The following is a 23,817-nucleotide window of genomic DNA, read 5'->3' on the forward strand; positions in this document are numbered from 1 at the left end:
ATTGGTACTATAAAAGATTTTCCACGTACTATGTCTTACCTGCCAGTTAGCCAAGGATCTAAGTTGGTATCCTTTATGCCAATAATAAGTTATCGTGGTTCATGATCGTTCGCACTTATCATTATCATTTTATAAGAATTTACGTTAAACGTGTGTAATTGTTTTTGTGTTTCCTACTTTTCTTTAATTAGTAATAATTTCAAGCATTTTGAAATTTCGTAATATGAGTGTAATCACACTACCCGAAATCATTGTTTTTTTTTTATGCATTACATTTAAAATTATATATATCTTATGTAAATATCACATCACGCAGAAGTCTTAAAATAAATTTACTTAGAAACATTATCATTCAATGAAGATTCCAAGATTGAAACGAAATAATCAACTAATACAGTTGTCTAAAATATTATTTTTTCTATTTTATAATTAGAATCTGCTAAATATATCAAGACAGATCTGAATTTGATATTAGAAATTATAAATCACTCTCTAATAACAAATTATTTGATAAACAATAATTAAGCTTAAATGTATTCTCTAGACACAACATACATCACACTAACACAGCTATACAACATCTTTTTTGTTGAATATAAAGTCCATTTCAATATAATTCGCTCAGATGAGACATAAAAAAAAAAATTGGGTCGTAAGTAAATCAATTAATAATTGTTAAAATGATATATAAATAACGCAAATGCCATTATGGGTTTCTTTTGGCATTAATGAATATTTTTTGTTAAAATAAAAATAAATTTATTGAAAATTCTTTGCCAGTGTAGTTAATACCTACTTCAATGAGTGTAAAGTGAAACTTAGTACATATTAGATAAAACGAATCACTTTTACGTAATCGATTGTGTTTTTTTTTGTCATCTCGAGAAATTGTATTGAAATGAATATTATACGTAAGTACATATAATATGTACTCGTACATTTAAGACAAAAAGCTAACAATGAACCACTGGTGTATTGATGTGTACCTACCTATCCATAAAAAATATTTGTCTGAGAGAAATTGTATGGCCTGTTGATTTGTTAAGGAGTCGGTCAACAAGGGCTTCGTCCTTTGACATTCTAGAAACTAGAATCTAGTTCATGAAGTCTAGTAACAAATATTACGTAAACATATTAAACTCAAACTAGACTATTCCCATAAGTCTTTTTTTTAATACTTTTGTTCATTTATTAATTAAAAATATGTTTTTACTGCTTTAATACTTTTCTGATCTACATTTGGATTCTAAAATATTAATAATTATTATGTTGAATGCAAGCAAAGTAACAATTCTTAAAAATATATTTATGCCATTTTATTTAAAATTATTCCATTTCATCGTGTTTCCAATACACTTCGACCTAACCAAAACCTTTCATTTGACATTTGAAATCGTTGAATACTTTGTTGATCCATAAGAAAACTAGGTATCTAGGTTACAAAATTATTATTTATTGATTTTAATTTGCAAAGTATTTTTATAATTTTGGTTCGCAAATTATATTTATTCACCGGACTGAAAACTATCTATCTTCAAGCATTAGACAATAATTATTAATTGGTAGTTAAAGAAATACCAATGATATGACGAATGTCTACCATTATTACGTACATCAATATGAATGAATTAAGTAATGTTTATTATACTTTGAGATAAACTATTCTAACTATTGATTTGTAGTTCATTTTGTCAGTAACGTGTCTAGAGAGTATGTCACTGTTAAATAATGCATGGGTTTCTCAATTTAAAAACAATTAATAACAAACATGAATGAAACGTTTCTCTGACAGCTCAATGTCCTTACTTTTTATATGGAATATATAAATTCCAATCGCAACAATGATGTTTTGCTTAAACAACAAACGCTTCTAGGGCCAACATGACGAGCGCCGCCGTGCCCGCCACGGCCGGAACAGTCACCAGCCACGCGAATATTATGTTTCTGGAACAATACACATTCCTTGTTATTTTTATTTGACATCCTTTTGTTAGTCATAGGTTTACAAACTAAATACTTATATTTTGACTGACACATTTGAGTTTTGGCCTATAATGCCACAGAACCTCGGATCGGCCATATATTGGGTTAAAATATATATTGAGTTTTTCGGGCGGAGAATTCTCAGTGGAAGTGTGATGCTCCCGTGCAGCGGAAAGCACGTGAAGCCGACGGTCTTGCGATTTAACTCTTTCCGGTCATACAGGATTTGGTTTCATGAAAATGCACCTGTATTTGCACACACAATATGTCCTGCGCAAAAGCTACGGGAGATATGTGAGTCTTCCACTGACTATGTATATGACACTGTATAACTTCCCACTTCTTATATGTTAGGTATTGATGGAAACTTGATTGGTTTATGTGTTACTGTATTATTGTTTAATATTCCTGTTCTATTGTACTGTCTGTTTCCTGAGAAAAAAATACATCGAAAGAAAATACCTAGTTACCCATTTATTTTAATTTAATTACTACTAGAAGGTTTCCCTTTATGTAATAGTATTTGAGCGGTAATACTTATTATATTCCTGCTACGACAAAATCTACATAAGAGTTTGATAGCAATGTAAACTTTTGAGATTATATTTATTCCGATATTAGGTAGACAAAGGAAAGCTGGAAATATAATTTGTATATATAATTTCATTAATAAACTCTTTAATCGCAAATTATTATTTTTCTGTTGCGATGCAACATTGATCGCATCATCTGTTTTTGTCGATCAGGACATCAATTAAAATTAAAAAATAAAATTTCTAATTCATGTAAAAAATCACGAGGTTCACAGTACCTACACTGGCGCATTTCTAGAAACTAATACCTATATGCTTAATATTCAAATGTAACTAACACACAAAACTTCAGCATAAATATTTTCATCGCTAAACACCGTAATAACAAACATAACCGACCACATTGACTCGTTATATAATAAAGAGGACTCTAATCAAAATTTCATACCGATTTAATTCGATTAGAAAACACAAACATATAAAAATCTAAGCATGATTTTAAAACCATGGCGCGCGTACTATCTGCAGTCAATCCTTGACGTTAATATCACATTTTCTGTACCGTTCGCAAAACAACTTTTGCTGTTCTTAAAGACGCCTTTGGTAATTTATAATTGGCGATTTATTTTTCTCCCTCATTCCTTGCTATTCCTCTATTCCTCTCTCCCTCTATTCTAAGAGCAATGTTAGTTATTGTTTAATAAAACATTTTTATAGATAGATACATTCGTTAATACCTGAAAAGACTCCAATCCACTTTTTTATCCGAGAAGTACCCGACGCACACGACGGAGCCCACCTTACAGTGTGTGGTGGAAATAGGTAGCCCCGCCTTGCTTGCCACCAAAACGGTCAGCGCCGCTCCCAATTCGATGGTGAACCCACTGAGATCATAGTTAAATTTTATAAATTGTGAAAATTAAGTCACTTCCCCTCTGAAATATCAAAATTATTTATTTTAAAAAATGTGTAACTTTTTGATAAGCTAGTGTATGTTCGGTTATCACTTAAGTACTTATAATTAGTCTTATTTAAGTACTAAGTACCTTTATACATAAATAAATTATATATAACAAAGTTCTCTGGCAGAACCCCACTCAAACATAGCCTTTTGGTGTACTCTTCGTATCAGTAATCAAAGTCTACTTTTTTATGATTGACATATTCCTAAAAACCAGAAACATGTATCGATGTATAACGATAGCAATTTTCAAACCCACGTGAGTTAATTAATTCTTTAAGTAGATACATAATACAAGTGTAGACTATTCCAATCAAAGGAAGAGTAAAAAAAACACTACAGACAGCTCTTAAGACGTGGATACAGTTGAAATGGCTACATTTGAGTTACATTGCTTCCTTTTTTCATAGTAAACGTTACGTTATTTTTTTTTTAAGTTTTCCCAGTACTTTTTTTCTCCAAAAGATTATAAGCAATTAAGCAGAGGCAATAAATATGTAATATACCCTCTGATTTTTTTTTCTCCTAAGCTTTATAGATCGCTTAATACAAATTGTTACTTAATCTCAATCAACTCGAAACGTCATCGTTGCCGTTCATCCGTTTTCCTATTTACTAATACAGCGATTCAGTTATGGTTCCGTCGAAGTTTGATAGGAATATAATCGAGGTCGTACCCTAACCGATATAAATAAGTAGAATTGGCCCTCATTTAGTATTAGTCTGAGATTTATTTTTGTGAGGAATACTCGTTAATTAGATCGGAAATGAATCGCAAACGTATCGTAACTGTTAATAGAATTGATCCCCGACGACGAATTGGACGAGAAGTAGTGCTGAACGAACCTAGACATTTTTCTCTTTAATTACCTTGCAAAAGTATATGGGATTCCGCAGCGGATACATGTACATCGTAGATCGAAAACACCCAATCGAGCAAACTGAAGTACTTACGTTCATGTATCTATCGCTTAATATAACTTTATAAATAATATTTTTGTGCTATGTTATGACCGCGCCATTATCTAAATACAGCATGTAATATGTATTTTATAAAAATGAATAAATAATTTAATCATTTAAATAGTTCTATCGATGGGACAAGAACTAACTAGAATAAAGCTAATACAACATATAATATTATTATTATGTATATGTATATTATTATGTATATATAGTTCGAAAAATTTCAATGGTCACTAGACATGCAAACAAAACACGACCACCATTATTTTGTATGAGGTTGTACTACTTAGGGTAAGATATACCCTTACTCCTAAATTCAATTTTTTCACGAATCTAATTTTAATGAATACCGATAATTCAAAATCTCCAATGATTATGCGTGAATTCAAAGTCAAAGTTTTTAATTTGTCTCCTCCAGTGATTGGAATATCTATAGATGCTAAAAATCTATCAAATAATAATCTAAGCTATTACATAGGAAATAGTAAATCGTACATTATGGAGAGCTTTTCTGAGGTTTCATTTTGAATAAATAGTAACAATCAGTAGCTAAGGGACAAGTATTTAAATTAATAACGTGACTCACGTGTCAGGCGTAATACTGGTGAGGTCTTCCCCCACTGTGCGAATCACGCGGCGACCCCACAGCCACAAGCCCAGCGCGATGCCTACACCGCCGAATACTAAAATTGCGAGTGGAGTCTCCGCTCGCGCGTGTGCTCCGCCCTCCGAATACAACAGCCACAGTGCCACGAGTGGACCTATGGCGTTACTAAAAATACACGCTGTTTTAATAAGCTGTAAATAATTTATATTTATATCTTCCATCATTAAATACGTTTATAATCAATAATAAATACGCTTAAGATATCTTTCATCCATATCCAGTGAATTTCTTTTAATAGATAAAATTACATTTTCGCTAAACATGAATATGAATAGAGTGTAAAGGGCGTGCATAAAGTGTCCCTTAATATATTTCCGAAAAACTGGGTACTCTCGAAAAATATCGAGAACATTTCAACCTATACATAATATCAAACAAAATTTACGCTTTTTATGTATCGAAAAGTTTGCTCTCTCGGATAACGTCTATTTTGGAATGTACATATTGTTGTTGTATATATATACATTTTCTGGTTTTTGAGTTACCACCAAAAGATTTAAACAAACAACAATGACGTAGGTCATGACAATATAGAACTTCGATTTTGTACGCCTCTTCAATTACTGATGATCACCGGATGCAATGACTATTATAGTCATGCAGTGATAAGTAGACAATCACCTGACATCATTGCCACCGTGTGCGAACGCCCCGAAGGTGGCAGTGAGCACCTGCAGGAAGGAGAAGAGCCGTAGAGTGTCGGGCGGCGGGGGCGGAGGCGCGGGTGGTGCGGGGCTGGTGGCGCGCAGCAGTGGCGCCGCGCTGGAGTTGGGCGTGATGGCCGCCAGCCGCGTGTTGCGTGCGTCGCACTCGATACTCCACGCGCTGCCCATCTCCGGCCCCTGGACGGAGAATTCAACAAATGACTATAATCAGGAGTCTGTCCTAGAAGACAATGATAGTAAGGTATATAGTATATAAGGTTATATAGTATATTATGTAAGGTTAACTGACAGTTATGAACTGCACAAAATAATACTAAATTTTAAAACCGTACTCTTTTGATTTAAATATACAACAATCTATGCAGTTAATAAGCGAATGTATTGTCGATATTATTGAGAGTTATATAGTGATCGATGGACATTTCTTTTTTTTGTGGTATCTTTGTATTTGATGATATTGCATATATTTTCTTACCTTGTCTGATCTAGGAGGAGGGGTATCAAACTCTACCATAGCGGGTACACCTCTCAGAGCTGATAAGCGTCCGAGCTCCCCGCGTGCGATGGTATCACATGAATCGCCTAGAAAACCATTTTTTGAATCATAGCTCTCTCCCATTCCAACGAGTTGAGCGGAATCTAAGCTCTTGCAACAACTGAGAGTCTCATCTATGTATTTTAACGTGTTTATTTGAGGATCGGCATCAATCAGCTGTAATCTTGATTTATTAGGCGGACTTAAGCTTCGCGATAGTATGCTACAGTCATCCATCGTAGCTAGAAGTGCTCGGTTCCTTGCATTCATTTCTCGTACACCGACTGAACATTTATCTGCGTCGCTCAACGTAACCATTTCGGCGCTCTCTGCAATTGCTTCTAAGAGTTTACCATCTTCAGAGAGCAAGGACGTCGGACGTTGCGCTAAATTATTTTTACCATGTGTTGGAGTATTAGTTGGTGTTGTTTCTAAAAACATAATAATAAGCATTTTAAACTATCGTTTCAATAAATTTTACTTATTATCTATGTTTACAACATAATAGTTACATTATTTTCGTATATACACAGATTAACAAGAAAACTGTTGAAAAGATTTACGTATAACTTACCGTTTGATGGTCCAAGAGTAAAATTAACAGGAGGTGGAACAAGCTGACGTCGGAAATAGGGGACGAGAAAGGCTCGCACGCATACCGCTCCAATCACCCCTAGCGCTAGCGAACCGGCCAATGCAACCCAAAGGGGTATTTTATCCATAGCTAACACTGCAACGTGTAAGAAAAACATTTTTTTTTTTCAAAACATAATACAAGTCATTATAGTCGATTATAAATATGCTTTAATACAAAATAAATTATTGATTGACGTAGAAGTGTCTGAAGTCTATTTTACTTACATTTCGGACCATCGTGCACTACACTAATTACATTAATGGCTATAGTAGCACCATAAAAGAACGGTAATGCCTGCAATCCTGCAATTATCGGCTGCGAAGCACGCAGAATGAACCTTCGGACCAACCAAAACAATAACGCTGATACTGCACCGCTAAGTGCCGGAGAAATAAACCACGATAGCACTGAAAAAAATTAAAAGTAATGTGCAATTATTATCTACGCTTATTTTTGTTAATTATAAACAACGTTCTTAATTTTAAATGATAAAAATGGGAAGGATTATTCAATAGATATACGAGCATAGCATAGCATAGAGATACCCGCACATATATTAAACCGCAAAACACGCATTAAATTACACTTAGTATTACTACTTTTTCAAAAGGTAGTAGGGCTTTGTACAAGCCCATCTGAATATACCACCCACTGATTGTATATTCTTTCATTTTTGATAATTGAGCCAGTGTAACTACGACCAAGGCACATAACATCTTCATTCCCAAGGAGGATCGCACATTACGATGCTTAATATTTGTTACAACGCCAGTCTACGACGGTGACCAGTTACCATCAGCTATATACATACCGCCTACCTTATAATAAAAATAATAATAACAATTATAGTCTAACAATAAATAATTTTGTAACTAAATTCTGACGTTTTATGTGATAAAAAGTTATCTTAAACTGATGCAGGGGTTATTTTAAATTAGAATATTAACGTCACCTCCGTGACGCATCGGCGTTGAGAGGAATGTTTAATATTAAGAAATATCAGCACTAATGTCTAAGGGTGGTAGTAATAAATTACCATGGAATGGATCACATGCCCTATATTTCATTAAAAAAACGATATAAACTCACCAATAGCCCCAAGGGTAGACCAACGGACACCAACTGGTCCTTTTGCTGTAAGTGTGAAACCAACAGTAGCTCCAACAACTGAATGTGTCCCTGATACCGGCAGACGCAGTGCCGTAGCTAATATCAACCACGAGGCTCCAGCTATCAGTGCTGCAAGACAACCGGCTGCGAGCAACCTTTCGCCTCCGTCCGCGTACAACGACACATCCAATATACCCTTACGCATTGTGTCTGATACCTTGTAACCTAAAACAGAAAACATATATTTTTAAAATTTGTAACTCTGTAATTATAATTGTACCAATGAAACCAAACGAAATGTGATGACTTACCAATCAGAACAGCTCCAGCAATCTCGAAAATAGTTGCTAGTATGCATGCTTGTGTTAGTGTGAGGACCTTAGAGCCGACGCTCGTGCCGAAAGAATTCGCTACATCATTTGCGCCGATACCAAATGCCAAAATAAATGCCACTATAAAACCACATACCACCAACCAGAGTAGATCACTCGAATATGGTTCCATTTCTGCGTACTACTATTATTACATAATAATTTCCGACATTTTCTATTTTATGAACGATTATGAGTTATTAATAGTATTTTCTAGCACCTAAGTTTTTTTTTGTCGCTAAATAAAGTTAACAAATAAGCTTTGCTTTAAAAACTTTCAATTATTTTTTAAGTAACAAATTTTTCCTTATCGAATTAAAATGACCATCTTCCCATATAAAAATATGTTCGTAACATACAAAATTTTATAATTATAGACTTAAAAAAGTTTTCTTTAAATTATTATTATTAATAATAAAAGTTATTTAAAATATGAGTAACAATGTGTTTGGAATTACAAAATTGTGCGTCACAACGTAAGATGCTTAAAAAGCAGATCCTGAATGTGGTGTGGCATTAGTAAATTTGGCTTCATTTCTGGAAATAAAATATTTAAAATGTATTTAATAAATGACAATGAAAAAATAACTTATCAAAAAATAGCACATGTTTTTTATCGGAACATCATTTTACTGTTACGCCAGTTCATTTAGGTAGATTTAACTCACGCGAAACTAATTCAAGTATAGATAATATATTATAATATGATGTAAATTATAAATATCATATTATCTTAAAAATTATGTGTAAAACTTAAATTATTCCGTAAAACCACATGGTTGAATATTATTGATTTGACGACGCCATGTACCTACTGAGATACTTTCGCGCTTAAAAACACAAAAGATTCCTTCATTCATTATTGAATTATAAAAATAATGAAAGAGTTCGATGATAACAGTAATAATTTTAATGATCTGAATTTTTTGTCGTGTATGACTTGAGCTAACTAATTATATCGCGTCGTTGTGTGTATTTTTAAAATAAACAAAAATAACCATTTTCGTGGCATGTACGAAGATATGTTTATTCAAAAATAATGAACTACTATATCTCTATTAGTGAGAACTACTTACTTTTTGAAAATGTAGGGTTTTATGGTCCTGAGACGTTAAAAACCGCTTTACAAAAGTATGGTTAGTCGCCTTGAATCACTCAGCTGTACACAGAAGTTACCGAGGGTCGCCCCATCTCATAGTCTGAATGGAGCATGCGCAAACCGACACCCCACTTCTGCAACCCCCCTTTGCCGTCTTTATTATTATGGAACTATATAGGCATGGGTATTGGCAGAAGACCCCCTGGAAACAGGCTTTTTAAAGCTAGACGCTATAACAACTTTACGACTCATCACAAATTCTGTTTTATTCGAAAGTATGTAATCAATTCTACGACCTTGAGATGGTTTTGTACTCGGTACTCCTTTATTCATTTTACAATGGTTTACAAGTTATTTGCTATGTTTAATTATTAAAAATGAATTATATAGTTAGTGTTCAATATTTATTTCAAGTTAGGTTTAACCTAATGATGATTATGTTTCACTCGATAGCAGATGAAGTACAAATTAAGAATCGTGTTGGTTACCATTCTTTAACATTTGAAATTATTATTTAATATATTCACAATACTATTTCACCCTCAGCACTTAAAAATCAATAATTAATATAACTCCGTTAACTGTACGCATCGCTAAACACTAATATTTCTGCGATTTTTACATACAATAGTTCTCAAATTCCATTAGAGCGTCCCATAAAATAAAATGCCGTGTCCAAAGCGATAAAATGTACGGAACTTAACTGAGGCTCGCGGGTTCAAATCAACACAAAATCAAACACCTAATCAAAATCAAATATTTAATTTGTCATTTTTGAAGGCGGTGAAAGAAATCATTTCTGTTGTAAGCAAGAGATACAATAAAGACAAATGTCCGATATTTTTTTTTATTAATTTAATTATTTATAAAAATAACGGACATCGGCGTAAATTAATTTAAATTTTACAGATCTATTTACATCTCATATAGTATATATTCTTAATAAATATATTTTACAGAAATTTAAACAATTTTGTAGAGTAAAAAATACTACTACAGTTTACTCTTGCGTTAGTGGTTTCAAGCACACTATAATATCTTATAATGCACGCCGATTATTATTATTAACGTAGAGGGACGCGATATTTGGCGCTTATTGGATAAAATTAAGTTGATCACATTCATCGTCACGTTATCGGGAAATCGCCAGTTCTACTTCCATTGGGAGCTTTTTCTGTAAAATTCAGTTGATCAGAAACAGTCACCGTTTGTGGTACCCAACCTTAGGATTCTTAGCACCCTCCATCGTTCAGTTACGATGGCCAGTATCGTAACCACAAATAATACGATTACCAGGAATTGAGAGCCGTGAATTTGTGCAATCGCTCATAGATTGTATTTGCGTTACTTACCACGCTTGGTAGTCGAGTTAGTGACCGTAGTAGCTAGAAATCGTTCAGTGCGCTGCTACCCGCTTTAAGGTTTTGCATTATCGGATTCCAGCATTTGTGTGGTTATCATACCGCCAATTTTGACCGTCAGATCCTCGTTTGTTAATCAGCAGAATGCAACACGAGCAGATAAGGTTAAAGTCGTTGTTGACTTTAACCTTATCTGCTACATACTACTACATCAAATAACGCCTGGTACAATCGTAAAGCGGAAAACACATAGCACACTTGATTTCGTCGTCGTTGGTCCATCACATGAACAAACATTGGTTTGTCATTATTGCAGGACTGCAACTATCAGTACGCAAGGCCGTGCATTAACTCAGTAGCATAGTGGGTAACCCGCCTGTCAATTGTAGAATTGCTTCACGCGCTTAATGTTCGATGCCATCTCTCGATTTAGCCAGATTGTGGCTTAAATATACCGTAGAGGGCGGCCAATTCGTGCCATTCATTTTTCATAAAAACCTCTCGAAGTGATGCATCTAAACTGTTGTATTTGTACTATTTGCAACACCATTATTCCAATCTTCGAGAATAAGGTACATTATGAGTTTAATGAAAGCATTGAACAAAAGAGGTGATCTGCACTGGGAAAAGGGTTTTTCGATAATTCGTCCCCCCCCCCCCTTACACACACAATTCCATAAATGTTGTAGTGTAAACACATACATTATCATTTCTTAAGCTAAGGTCATTCTACAAAGTTAAACTATGAAAACTCAACAAGTAGCAAATGTAATTCAGCTTAACAGTTTATAATGATGGTCACCTTAACAAGACCGGGTTTTCTTGAATATTCCGTACTAAGTGTTAAATATTTTGTACTAAGTGTTTACTTGATTGAATCCTGTGAAATGAGAGCCGAATGAGTCCAGCCACTCAGCATCGATATTTGCCAGCACTTGTTACAGGCGGTATAGAAGATTACCTAATTTAGCTAAAGCATTAACTCTTTCCAACTTGTGTGATTGTAGCTCGGAAACTCTTATACCAAATATTTGATTTGATGATTGATTTGATTTTTATTTTATGGATATTGAATTATTTTTAAGAGTAAATTTTTTTGTAATTAATCAACATTTATTGCAATATTATTTATTGATATATAATTATTTAATATTAAACGCAATAGTTCACAAAAATATTTAAATATTTGTTTGTTACTGCTAATCTCGGAATCGGCTTAACCGATTTGGATGCGGTTTTCACTGATTAAAAACAGACGCTATAAAACAGACGCAATATATACTGTAGTAATCCCAAGATTACAGGCAGACAGATAGACAGTATATATAGCGCCTGTTTTATTAAAATATCCAGTACCAGTGGTGTTACGTCATGCATTTGAAAATAAATGTAAATGTGAACAGCGCATATAATTTTATGTTTATACCCCGGTTCTTTCTCATTACAAAAAACTTTGCGTTTACTTTTAAGCGAGTCCAGTTTCCAGTGCAAACGGCTAGTTTTATGGGGTTTTGTCACGTGTTCGCAACTGCAAAAAAATCTATGCTTTCATCCCTGACAGCACTACGTGTAATATCGTGTAATATATGCACATAGCGCAGTTACACAAATACATCATATTTTTTTATATTACAAGATTCAATTATAAATTTAAAACCTTCGTTCGTTTGTGGTATGATTTTTATCGAAGAAAAAGCACTCAAATAAGTCATCTATCAAAAAAAAACATAATCCATTCATCCATCCATTTGGGAACTAGAATGCCACGACAGACGCAAAGATACAAAAATGTGTCAACCATATAATACCTCTACTTTTGAGGCTTAAAGTCACGCGAACGGAGTCGCGAGCACCAGCTAATATATGTATAATATAGTTCTTTATTAAAAAAAATCATTCGAGTTATCTTTAATGAATAACGAATCGATTAATTGATTTTATTATATTTGTGCTCTGGTAACATTGTGTAAAAAAAAAGTCAATATTAATGTAAATAGGTAACCAAAATTAAAAGAATGAACACCAATGCAAGATAATAACACAAGGGAAAATTTTAAATTAATATGTTTTTCAGAAATGTAAAATCTGCTGCGGAATTTACACTTTGCTGGTAAGTTAATTTCCATACAATTAATTTTTTTAGGGCCTTGTAGATATGTGAATTTTTTATAATAAAAATCATTTGCGTTTATTTATATTTCAGTTTGTTTTCATTTTTGTGCTAATTTAAATATTAAACTTTGATAATATCGTTAAGTTTTAAGCTGAGTGTAATTTTCCTATTATTTTTCAGTAAGTCGCCGCTATTTCTTCAGGGTTCACATAATTTGGGCAATGTTCGTTTACAACTACGCAACTCATTTCACAACTCACGGCGGGGAGCTCGTCGACCAATATCAGAACCTAATCCTCTAGACGTTATACAATTAGACTCGAGTCCCTTGTATGCTAAGAGTCTATTCAAACCTTTCTTTTTTACTGTTGGGGTATGCTAACACATGAATGTTATAATACTAATTATATCTCTAAATAGTTCATAAAATTAATAATCTTTTTATTTTGCTCATAGGTCACAACACTGAGTCTTGCTGGTTGTGTAATTTGGGAATATGAAAACCTACGCTCCCATGCATCCTCATTTCTCAGAAGGCCAGGAGCTTGGTTAAATTCCCATCAAAAGAGAATTACTTCTCAGACAGTAAGCATTTTTTAATAATTTAACCAAGAGAAATTAAAGATATTTTTAATAGGTGATTAAAGAGATGAGCAATCGATTTAATTTTAAATGTTTTAAACAATTTCAGACAAAAAAAAAAACTTATTAACAATAAAATGTAATTCTGTGTTTTTTTCTTTACAACATGATCTTTAAAATATGATTGGAGATCATTGAGGATGATGCTAATAATAATATGCCTAAATATACACAAGACTTGGTCTATATAATATTATATCATTAGAAAATAAAATATCACAGGTTAAAAAACTTCATATAACCTTCCAAGAATAGCTATACAATTTGTGACTACAATTACAAATAAACTTTATGCTAATTGTATATTATTGATATATATATATTTTAACATTACTTACAGATATCAGAACCCGGGCCATTAAAAAAATGGTGGAACTCACTAAGGGAGAGTGAAAAAGTTTTTTATCCCATTCTAGCACTCAATGTAATGGTTTTTGGAGCTTGGCGAGTCCGAGCTTTACAGCCACATATGATTAAATATTTCTGTTCCAATCCATCAGGCAGTGAGTAATAACATCATCATAAGTAATTAACTGCCTCATTTGCCTAGCGGATACCCGAGCCAGCAAATTAATAAAAAGTGCACTATCATATGTCTTGTGTACTTGTAGTTTCACTTGAGATCGACTGACATTAGTCAGGATGACGTAATATTCAATGCTAACTATACTAAATATAATTTTTATACTTTGCTATTAAAATATTTATATTTTTACAGAAGCACAATGTCTACCAATGGTATTCAGTACATTTAGCCATTATTCCACATTACATTTGGCTGCAAATATGTATGTGCTGTATAGTTTCATGCCAGGTAAATAATAATGATTTAAATTTTCACAAAATATGTACAGAGTATTTAAAAATTATAATTACTTAAGAGTTTATAACAAACTATATATCCACATTGAAGCACCACAGCATATCCTTATTACATGGATTTTTAAGGACTGTTAAATTTTAAAACATAGTATATATTTTATTAAGTCATGGTAATTATACATAAAATGATAGAAATTTATTTTCAGAGAGCTTTAATAAATGTATTTTTCTTATTTCTAGCGGCCGTCGCATCATTGGGCAAGGAACAATTTGTTGCTATGTATATGAGTGCAGGTGTTGTAAGTAGTTTTGCCAGCTTCCTGTATAAAGTAATGCTCAATCAGCCGGGTCTTAGTCTGGGTGCGGTAAGTATTTACATTTGTTTTGTACTAGTAAATGCCCAACATACAATAGAATTCCTGTTTATACCAGAAGTCTTACGAGTACACAAATATGTTAACAGTACTAAACCAGAAACCTTCACTGTTTTAACAACATCTGATCAATCTGAGTTTCAATAAAATGAATTACTAATGTGTGATCGCATAGAATACCAACAAAGACAAGCATCAATTTTTATATAATAGGTGGCTTTTTCAATACCCATAAATGTCTTGATCTTTCAGTATATTTAAGATAATGAGTTAAATATATGTAGATTATGAATTATGATGTAAAAATCTTTTCTTGCAGTCTGGAGCAATTATGGCGGTGTTATCATATGTCTGTATGCAATACCCTGATACTAGACTGAGTATAATATTCCTGCCTATGTATACATTTGCTGCTGGTACCGTAAGTTACTTGCTGTATTACTAATTAATATAAATATGTGAATTAAAAAGAGGATCATAACCTTTTAAAAATACATACATAAATGAATAATAATTTACATTTATAGCTTTAATAACCCAATATAATTTTTAGGCTATAAAAGTTATAATGAGTGTCGATCTCGCTGGAGTTATACTTGGGTGGAAATTCTTTGACCATGCAGCTCATCTTGGTGGTGCACTATTTGGAATGTAAGTTGATATGTATACAAAATTATATTTAGCCCAAATATTTCATTAAACTATAAAATTGAAAGCCAGTCTTTATTTGATGTGAAGTGTGCACAAAATGTTACACTTAATTTTTGATGTAAAAAATCTAACACTTATTTTTGTAAGAAGTACTTAAAATAAATGAAGAATCGTAATACAAGTACATAATTTGGTTTACAATTTTGAATACCTTTTTATCATATCTTGAATGAAATAGTCACTAAATTGATTTCAAGATGTGATTTATAATGTCTATCAGCATATAAACATTCAAATTTCTAACACTTTTTTAATGGTTTTTGAATATCCATTCATAATACAAAATTGGTGTAATCAGAAGTAATATTTCTTGTGCTGTCTGTAGTTATTTTATTTAAAATACCTAAATAATTTTATCTTATAATAATATTTGGATCATTATGTAAATGCATTTGAATAGGTAATTAAACACTTGCAATATTTATTTATAATGACTCCTTTATATTATTTTCTTTACAGGGTTTGGTGTTATTGGGGTAATTCCCATGTTTGGGGCAATAGAGACAAGTTCCTACAGTATTACCACAGCATCAGAAAGGATTCTAGATAACATTACATTGAATCGAAGCAATCTTAGAAAATGTTGAAAATTGTTATAGAGAAAGTTATATTTATTTAAATTACATATATTATATAAATGTAATTTTGGTAACTCTTTTGATAGAGACTAAAATAATATTATAAGCTTTTTAAAAATTGTAGTTTATTTTAAATAAAACTATTAAGATAATAAAAAACATTTATTCATAAAAATATTTTATAAATGCACCTTTAATAGAAAAAAAGTTATGTATATACACAATGGAAATAAATATTATGTAAATCTGTTATTAAAATAGGCTTGTAGCCTTAACAAACTACTATATGGCTATGAAGTATTTTTTTTTTAACAAACCATGCAATTGATTTGTTAGGCTAGTGATATAAATATGGTTCAATCTAAGCTTTAAGTATTTTAGCATGAAAATCAAAATGCTCTCCAATGTATGTAGAGATGTAATAGTAAGAATGGTCATAGCCTTCACGTAGGTTCAAAATGATTGGTACACCAACAGACCGACAAGCCTCCACTAAGTTTTCAGGTAGCAATTGTTTCTCAATGTAAAATTTGTCACCAGCACCCTGAAATCATAAAACATATATAGGAACAATCTCAGATCAAAAATCTAGACATGTAAAACTTCAAATTACGTGTATATGAATCACTCATTAGCATTCAATTTAGTAATAAATAATAATGTAGTATAAAAAATCTGATCCAAAAGAGAATAATTTAGTCAGTCATAAAACTATTTATAAGACATGCAATAAAAAATAAAAATGTTTCCTCTAAATTTGAAATACATTATAATTATAATTACTATAATTTTATACTAGATGTGCATAAAATACTGTGTATTTAGGAGAAACCAGTGATTCTTTTACTGCAGGTGAAATTGGCTTTATATGATACTTGATTACAAATATACTTAATCTGCTTTACCTGATCAATGAGCAAAGTTAGCGGAGGTCCATCATATTTCTTAACAAGTTCAGTTGCATCCCATTCTACCCATTGGCTTTTATCTTCCCCTAAATAACCAGTAAAAGCCTTTTCACCCCATGGACATTTAGTAGGGTTACATATTGGTGCAAATGCACTGACTGATTTATATAGACCAGGGTTTCTTAATACAGACACCAAAGCTCCATGTCCTCCCATACTGAAAATTGAGAAAATAGCTATGTATTCATTGTAAATAACAGCATGAAATTCACAATTGAAATTTCATAAGCCTAAAATTAAAGGGGTGAAACAGCAAAGTTCAGCTACATATACACAATGTTTTATTCCTCTGTGCATAAATCATGTGAAAGCTAGTGAATATATTTATATGAGACAATGATTATATTATATACTAAATCCTTCTACAAAATATGATGCTTTGTTAATTTTTCAGTTATTCATTACAAAAACGACGTGTCCCCATTTATTCGTGTATTTAATTTGAATATAACATTAATTTAAATAAATAAATATGTATTATTTTTGTATAGTAATTGGATGAATTAATTTTTTATCTTTTAAATTCCAATAATTTAAGTAATTTTAAATAGTAATTGTTACCTGTGTCCCATTATCCCAATTCTAGTAGGATCAACATTGTTACTAAATGCCTGAAGGACAAGGTCATACAATTCCTTAGTCAAGTAGCTGCCCATTCTGTAATTTTTGGACCATGGATCTTTTGCAGCATCCAGGTAAAAACCAGCTGATACACCAAAATCCCAGGATTCATCATCACCAGGAACTTTAACGCCTCTCGGAGATGTATCAGGTCCGACAACAATAATGCCATTTTCAGCCGCATACCTGTTAATATATAAATAATTTTGTTTATTTATTTAAAGCCATGCAGCCTATAGTAGAAAAAAGACATGAAATCACCTACAAAAATATATAATATATAATACTTCATTGAGTTTATAACATAAAGCAATATAAATATGTATATTTAATAAAGTTTAAGTAAATAAAGAGGCAAAATTGTTCTTTTAAAATTTGCATGGTAACAAATTGTAGTAATGGTAAAATGTTTAAATTAACATATCATATAGGTCATGTCAATGTGATAAGTTTAAACATTGATAAAAATTTACATTATGAATTCAAATATACCTTTCTTGCATTAAGTAAGAGTATATACAATTAAAAATTTATATTTATTATCATACCTTTGGAAACCTGACTTTGTAATAAAATTTTGTTCATTGCAAGTAAGTCCAGACAGATAATAGATAACCGGCAACTTAACATCACCGCCTTCAGCTTGAGGTGGCATATAGATTGAAAAGTTCATTTTGCATTGCAATTCGGTTGATTGATGGGAGTATACCTTTTGAAACCCTCCAAATATCTTGTTTGATGAAACTAATTCTAGCCCTTCCATTTTTAGATACTGAAATATTTTAAGTTTGTGTTAATGCCTTGTAACTATGAAACACATTATTCATAACAGTTGTGTTCAAGTATAGTACTTTTTGTATTATAGTTATACATAAAAGATTCTGTTATTTAAATGCACTGCCTGTACTTTAATTTACTTAAAACTTCTATTTAAAAATAGTTTTAATTTAAGAATAAAAAAGAAATATATTTTACCTGAATAGATTATAATATTTAATTGAATAGCTATAAACGAGATTTAAATATGACATGAATAAACTAGTTAATTAAAAAACCTTTTCCAAAGAACAATCTGAATCAATGTATGAAAAGCAACAAATTTGCAAAATTTCAGCTCAATTGGTTGGGTGGAAATATAACCAATTTATTTTAAATAAAAGCTTGTAATAATAAATATAACATTTTAACATGAAAATATTAATCAGAAAAGATATGACTTTATAGATCAATCTTTCATTTATACAGTAATGTTAATTGACTAAATTCAAAATTAAAGTAAAATAAAACGTTAAAGCGTTTTATTTTAGTCGAGTCATTCGTATTACATATTTATAAAAAAACCGTGAAAGGTACTTATATATTATTTTTATTCCTTTAATACATTTTTTTTAATGGCTGCATGAACTTTTTTGGTTATCAGTAGAATATGAGATAACGGCTTAAAATAATCCAATATAATTATGTTAATAATAATTTAAGTGATGTAGTTATATTATAATAAGATTACGCATGACATAAAAACCTGTTTTTTTTTAATAATGATTCAATTACCTTTACAACACTTCTTGTAAATTTATTAATGTTTATTTTTTCTGCAAACACAAAATTAACGTTTAAGTTTCACTAAGCTCCTAGACATAAAAGATATTTTTCTTAATCAGTGTGACCGGCGAGGTGTTTGACGTTTTCAATTCGAACTGAGAGACGACAGATAGTCCACAAAACTAGTGTTGTATCGATAATCCACTATCGATAGACTATCGATAGTATCGATAGCCGCCCATGAGCAATACTATTGATACTATCGATACTTTTGTAGTATCGATAACCAGTTATTTTTCGATAGTATTACTTTCTCAAGATAAGTTATTTAGCAGCCAGGTAAAGATATTATATTTTAATAAACTTAATTAAGTTTGCGCCAGTAAAGAGTATAAGTATTAATACATTTAGAACTCTTTCTTGGAATTTTGAAAAAAACATTAATGTATACCCTCTTGTAGAAGTGTAAAATTTACATATTTACATCTGACCGTCGAGGTCCAAAGACGCGTTTCAAAGAAATAACAATATTCAATGATAAATCAGGGCCTCAATAAACGTTGGTAACGTAATATAGTTACGTAATTTTTTTTATGATATATTAGGCAAACGAGCTGGAGGCTCACCTGACGGAAAGTGACTACCACCGCCCATGGACATCGCAACACCGGTGGGCTTGTAGGTGCATTGCTGGCCTTTAAAAATTGTGTACGCTCTTTTTTTTAAGGTTCCCAAGACGTATCATTTCAGACAAACCGCTGGCGAAAGCTGGTTCCACAGAGGTATTTTCTGCTTCAAAAATCGCGTATCGGTATTAATCGAACAGTTCCTGTGACAAATGAAGTAGAAGATCTACACAGAGTCAAAGGATCAAGCAGGTCGGAAAGGGCTTGATCGTGGACAATTCGCTTCGCCTTCGCTATATCCGAACTGGCTGCTAATGCTTCCCCCTTGGACTCAACTGCATCCGCCCATCTATGTATCAGGTAAACTAATGAAGGTCACCGGCTGGGCGACCCCGACTGGCGGTCGCTAATCTGCTGGTGCTCGTCTAGGTACCACAGGAATTGGCATTTTTTTTGCATTAGCAGCCTGTAAATTTTCCCACTGCTGGGCTAAAGGCCTCCTCTCCCTTTGAGGAGAAGATTTGGAGCATATTCCACCACGCTGCTCCGATGCGGGTTGGCGGAATACACATGTGGCAGAATTTCGTTGAAATTAGACACATGCAGGTTTCCTCACGATGTTTTTCTTCACCGCCGAGCACGAGATGAATTATAAACACAAATTGAGCACATGAAAATTCAGTGGTGGCTGCCTGAGTTTGAACCCGAAATCATCGGTTAAGATGCAAGCGTTCTAACCACTGGGCCATCTCGGCTCAATTGACATTTTTAATGGGCACCTTTACTTTGGAGAACAAAGAGGTAATGGTAGGCCTTTATATTGCAAGGGTTTGAGCGGTTGCCTCTCCAAAATCAAAATATTCTTTATTCAAGTAGGCTCATAAAAGCACTTTTGTGAATCGACATGTTATATTTGTTGAATTAAGTTTAAAGCTAACTCCGGAAAGTAGATTCTACTGAGATGAACCGGTAAGAAACTCAGTAGTTACTCTTTTCAACCATTTTAATTACAGAGTATGACAGTAAACGAAAAATATTTTTTTATATATCCTGCCGAGATCAATAAATACTACGTGCACGCTTTTTTTATCTTGAATGTTATCTTGTAGTAATGCCTTACTTATCATTTTTTATATGAGTTTTAAATTTTTTAAAAGGTTAAGTTAAAAATAACGTTCCTGATCGGGTGCACCAAAGCAGTCTTCCGGGAGTTCGCGACGACGCCTAATACATAAAATTGCTGGAAAAGACGCGTTATAACCCATACCAACTCGAGATGAAAGGAGTGACTTTTCTCGCGAAGAGAGAGCATAAAAGATCTGCTTTCTCTTTTGCAGTATCGGCCAATGACTCACCGTCGTTCAGAAATGGAAATAAAGGTTGACAGAAATTCCCTGAGACAGCATTAGCGAGACACCAGAATCTTTGGTGGTAGGGCTTTGTGCATGCCCGTCTGGGTAGGTACCACCCATTCATCAGATATTCTACCGCTAAACAACAATATGTACTCAGTATTTTTGTTTAGCAAGTTAATTTTTTTTCAAAGAACTATAAATGATGACCTCCGTGGTTGAGTAGTGAATACACCGGTTTTCATGGGTATGCTACTATGGGGTCCCGGGTTCGATTCCCGGCCGAGTCGATGTAGAAAAAGTTCATTAATTTTCTATGTTGTCTTGGGTCTGGGTGTTTGTGGTACCGTTGTTACTTCTGAATTTCCATAACACAAGTGCTTTAGCTACTTACATTGGGATCAGAGTAATGTATGTGATGTTGTCCAATAAAAAAAATAATGCTTAACAAGATACTTTTCAACGACCTATAAATAAACAAATGATTATGTATAATATTGTTACTTCACTGGGAGTTATTGTGTTCTGTGATCTTGATCAGCCACATACCTACAACAGAAACCTTTTTTCTCCCTTTTTCCTACTTACTTCCTCTACTTCTTATATCCTAATTAGAAAGTGAAATTTTACGATGTGCCAATATCTTGTACAAATTTATTCACCTTTCCGGTCCATCTAAATCGTCAACAAATTTTTTAGTTTTAAGTGATATAATATAACATATAACAGAATTACACTCAGCTACTCTGATTTTTATCATGATGTGGTACACAACATCATGATAAAAATCAGATGCACCCTGATCGATTTTGGCACTACTGCCATTTTCAAAGGAGACTAGCAAACTATGCAGGTCATACTATGGTGCACAAATGTAAGTACAAAGTGCAAAAACATTTACCAGCTGGGTGCTGGTAAATAAATAAATCTGCCATCACATTACACCTGTATCTTTAGACCATTGAGGCAGTATTATTGGAACAAATAACTATAAGTACAATAACAAAAAAAATTTATAGGATATAAAGTTGTTTTCCTTTTTTCAGTATCTTGTGTTATTTAAAAAAAAGAATGGAATATGAAAGTTAAGTTACAATGCTATTTTTTAGGCACTTGATCCATTTTTTATTCATAGAATATATGTATTTATATAAAATAAAAATCCAAAATGAATATATTAATTTATTATCTTCAATTAAGAACAATTTTTGTATTTGCCAAAGCTTCTGTGGGGTGTCTAGAAATCCTTTATGTTACTACAAATCTATTTATTCACATAATAAAAAAATTCAATACTCTACATTAAAGCAACCTTATTCTAATAACCTTTTATGGTTCGTTTTCCATGATAAATAAGTATTCCAAAAAAGTGCAACTGACTGTACAATTAATACTTGATATTGTAATGGAATATAATAAAAATTAGCTAATTGCACCCATGGCCAAATATAATAATTTGTTTTGAGAACATCCAAATAATTGGCATCTATATCAGTTTTAATAGATTCCCAAGATTTCCCTTGCATGGTACCCACAGCAATTAATATAAAAAATAAAAAACCTGGTGCAAATATAGCTTGATCTACGAATACTTTCTTGATTGCCACCGTTTTACCACCAACTCCAACATGTTTGTTTAATAATCCATACCAAGCTCGTAAAGCTGGGCCCTGCAATATATAACTTGTTCAGAACAAAATTCAATAGAAGTTTTACTTACGTATTCATTATTTTATTTTACAACTTACTCCAACAAAAAAACCTATACTTGAAAATTTTATCGTCCTCTTAAAGTCGAAATTTTCAAAACTTTTATTTTCTATGCAAGTTTGTGAAATAACATCACCAGCACCCATCAATGTTCCTGCTTGGATAGCTTGCACTAAATAAGGCCGATTTCTAAGAAGTTTTTGATATAATTGAAATATTCCACGAGCTTTCGACATGGTAAAATTAATGCTATTTTCAATTGCAAATGTCCATTGAAACGGTTTGGTAAAAGGCAAAATTATTTTATATGAATCAGACAATACACAAAAAACTAAAGTTATTTATTATAAAGAATACTTATGTTAATATTATATGTCTTTATTGTATAACGTCTATTTGCAAGCTTTCAATGTTCAATACAGTTTTCGGTGTGACTTTGTTTATATAATAAACATGCTACTATCTACTGTCAAGTGTCAAAGTCAAACATTCTTGTCTGTCAAGGCAGAGAAGGCATTAAATAACTACAGACAACATACAATTGGTAATGTTATAACAGACATTTAAAATTAATTAATTTAAAAACAAGCGTTTATATACACAATTTCATTGTGCTGTTGACTGATGACAAGTTCCAATGACTAGCATCAATCTTGGGAGTGGAATCAGGTAACGGTTATTGAACTCAACCAAACATTCCACTGAAACAATATTTAAAATTTTATCTTCGTGGGATAAGAGGAAGTGGTTCTCATTTGCTTTGCAAGAGTATATATTGCAAGTTAAATAAAAGCTTATATATAATTTGATTAAATAATTTGTAAGGTACTATGACAATTTAAAAGACTTTGATAAAATAATATAAAAACG

General features: G+C 32.3%; 4 protein-coding genes across 4 annotated transcripts; 1 reads left to right on the forward strand and 3 right to left on the reverse strand.

The window, feature by feature from the left end:
- Window positions 1–1,481: 1,481 nt before the first annotated feature.
- Window positions 1,482–9,569, reverse strand: LOC125071459 (sodium-dependent phosphate transporter 1). The gene is made up of 10 exons (XM_047681719.1): window positions 9,505–9,569; window positions 8,369–8,965; window positions 8,037–8,282; window positions 7,172–7,354; window positions 6,885–7,040; window positions 6,251–6,741; window positions 5,732–5,952; window positions 5,030–5,215; window positions 3,254–3,400; window positions 1,482–1,944 (listed from the first exon to the last, which is right to left on the reverse strand). The coding sequence occupies exons 2-10, from the start codon at window positions 8,559–8,561 to the stop codon at window positions 1,854–1,856; spliced, it is 1,914 nt and encodes a 637-aa protein (XP_047537675.1). The 5' UTR covers window positions 8,562–8,965; window positions 9,505–9,569; the 3' UTR covers window positions 1,482–1,853.
- Window positions 9,570–12,859: 3,290 nt separating this feature from the next.
- Window positions 12,860–16,180, forward strand: LOC125071552 (presenilins-associated rhomboid-like protein, mitochondrial). Its single transcript, XM_047681876.1, has 9 exons — window positions 12,860–12,998; window positions 13,182–13,374; window positions 13,458–13,586; window positions 13,984–14,146; window positions 14,362–14,457; window positions 14,706–14,830; window positions 15,159–15,260; window positions 15,393–15,490; window positions 16,010–16,180. The coding sequence occupies exons 1-9, from the start codon at window positions 12,952–12,954 to the stop codon at window positions 16,098–16,100; spliced, it is 1,044 nt and encodes a 347-aa protein (XP_047537832.1). The 5' UTR covers window positions 12,860–12,951; the 3' UTR covers window positions 16,101–16,180.
- A 96-nt stretch (window positions 16,181–16,276) lies between these two features.
- Window positions 16,277–19,424, reverse strand: LOC125070501 (S-formylglutathione hydrolase). The gene is made up of 5 exons (XM_047680399.1): window positions 19,269–19,424; window positions 18,266–18,489; window positions 17,658–17,903; window positions 17,034–17,253; window positions 16,277–16,672 (listed from the first exon to the last, which is right to left on the reverse strand). The coding sequence occupies exons 2-5, from the start codon at window positions 18,478–18,480 to the stop codon at window positions 16,490–16,492; spliced, it is 864 nt and encodes a 287-aa protein (XP_047536355.1). The 5' UTR covers window positions 18,481–18,489; window positions 19,269–19,424; the 3' UTR covers window positions 16,277–16,489.
- Window positions 19,425–22,404: 2,980 nt separating this feature from the next.
- LOC125072695 (protein Mpv17) lies at window positions 22,405–23,412 on the reverse strand. The gene is made up of 2 exons (XM_047683369.1): window positions 22,986–23,412; window positions 22,405–22,907 (listed from the first exon to the last, which is right to left on the reverse strand). Exons 1-2 carry the CDS (start codon window positions 23,181–23,183, stop codon window positions 22,551–22,553), a joined length of 555 nt encoding a protein of 184 aa, XP_047539325.1. The 5' UTR covers window positions 23,184–23,412; the 3' UTR covers window positions 22,405–22,550.
- Window positions 23,413–23,817: the final 405 nt, after the last annotated feature.

This window comes from Vanessa atalanta, chromosome 2, assembly GCF_905147765.1.
Source record: "Vanessa atalanta chromosome 2, ilVanAtal1.2, whole genome shotgun sequence".
NCBI classification, from domain to species: Eukaryota; Metazoa; Arthropoda; class Insecta; order Lepidoptera; family Nymphalidae; genus Vanessa; species Vanessa atalanta.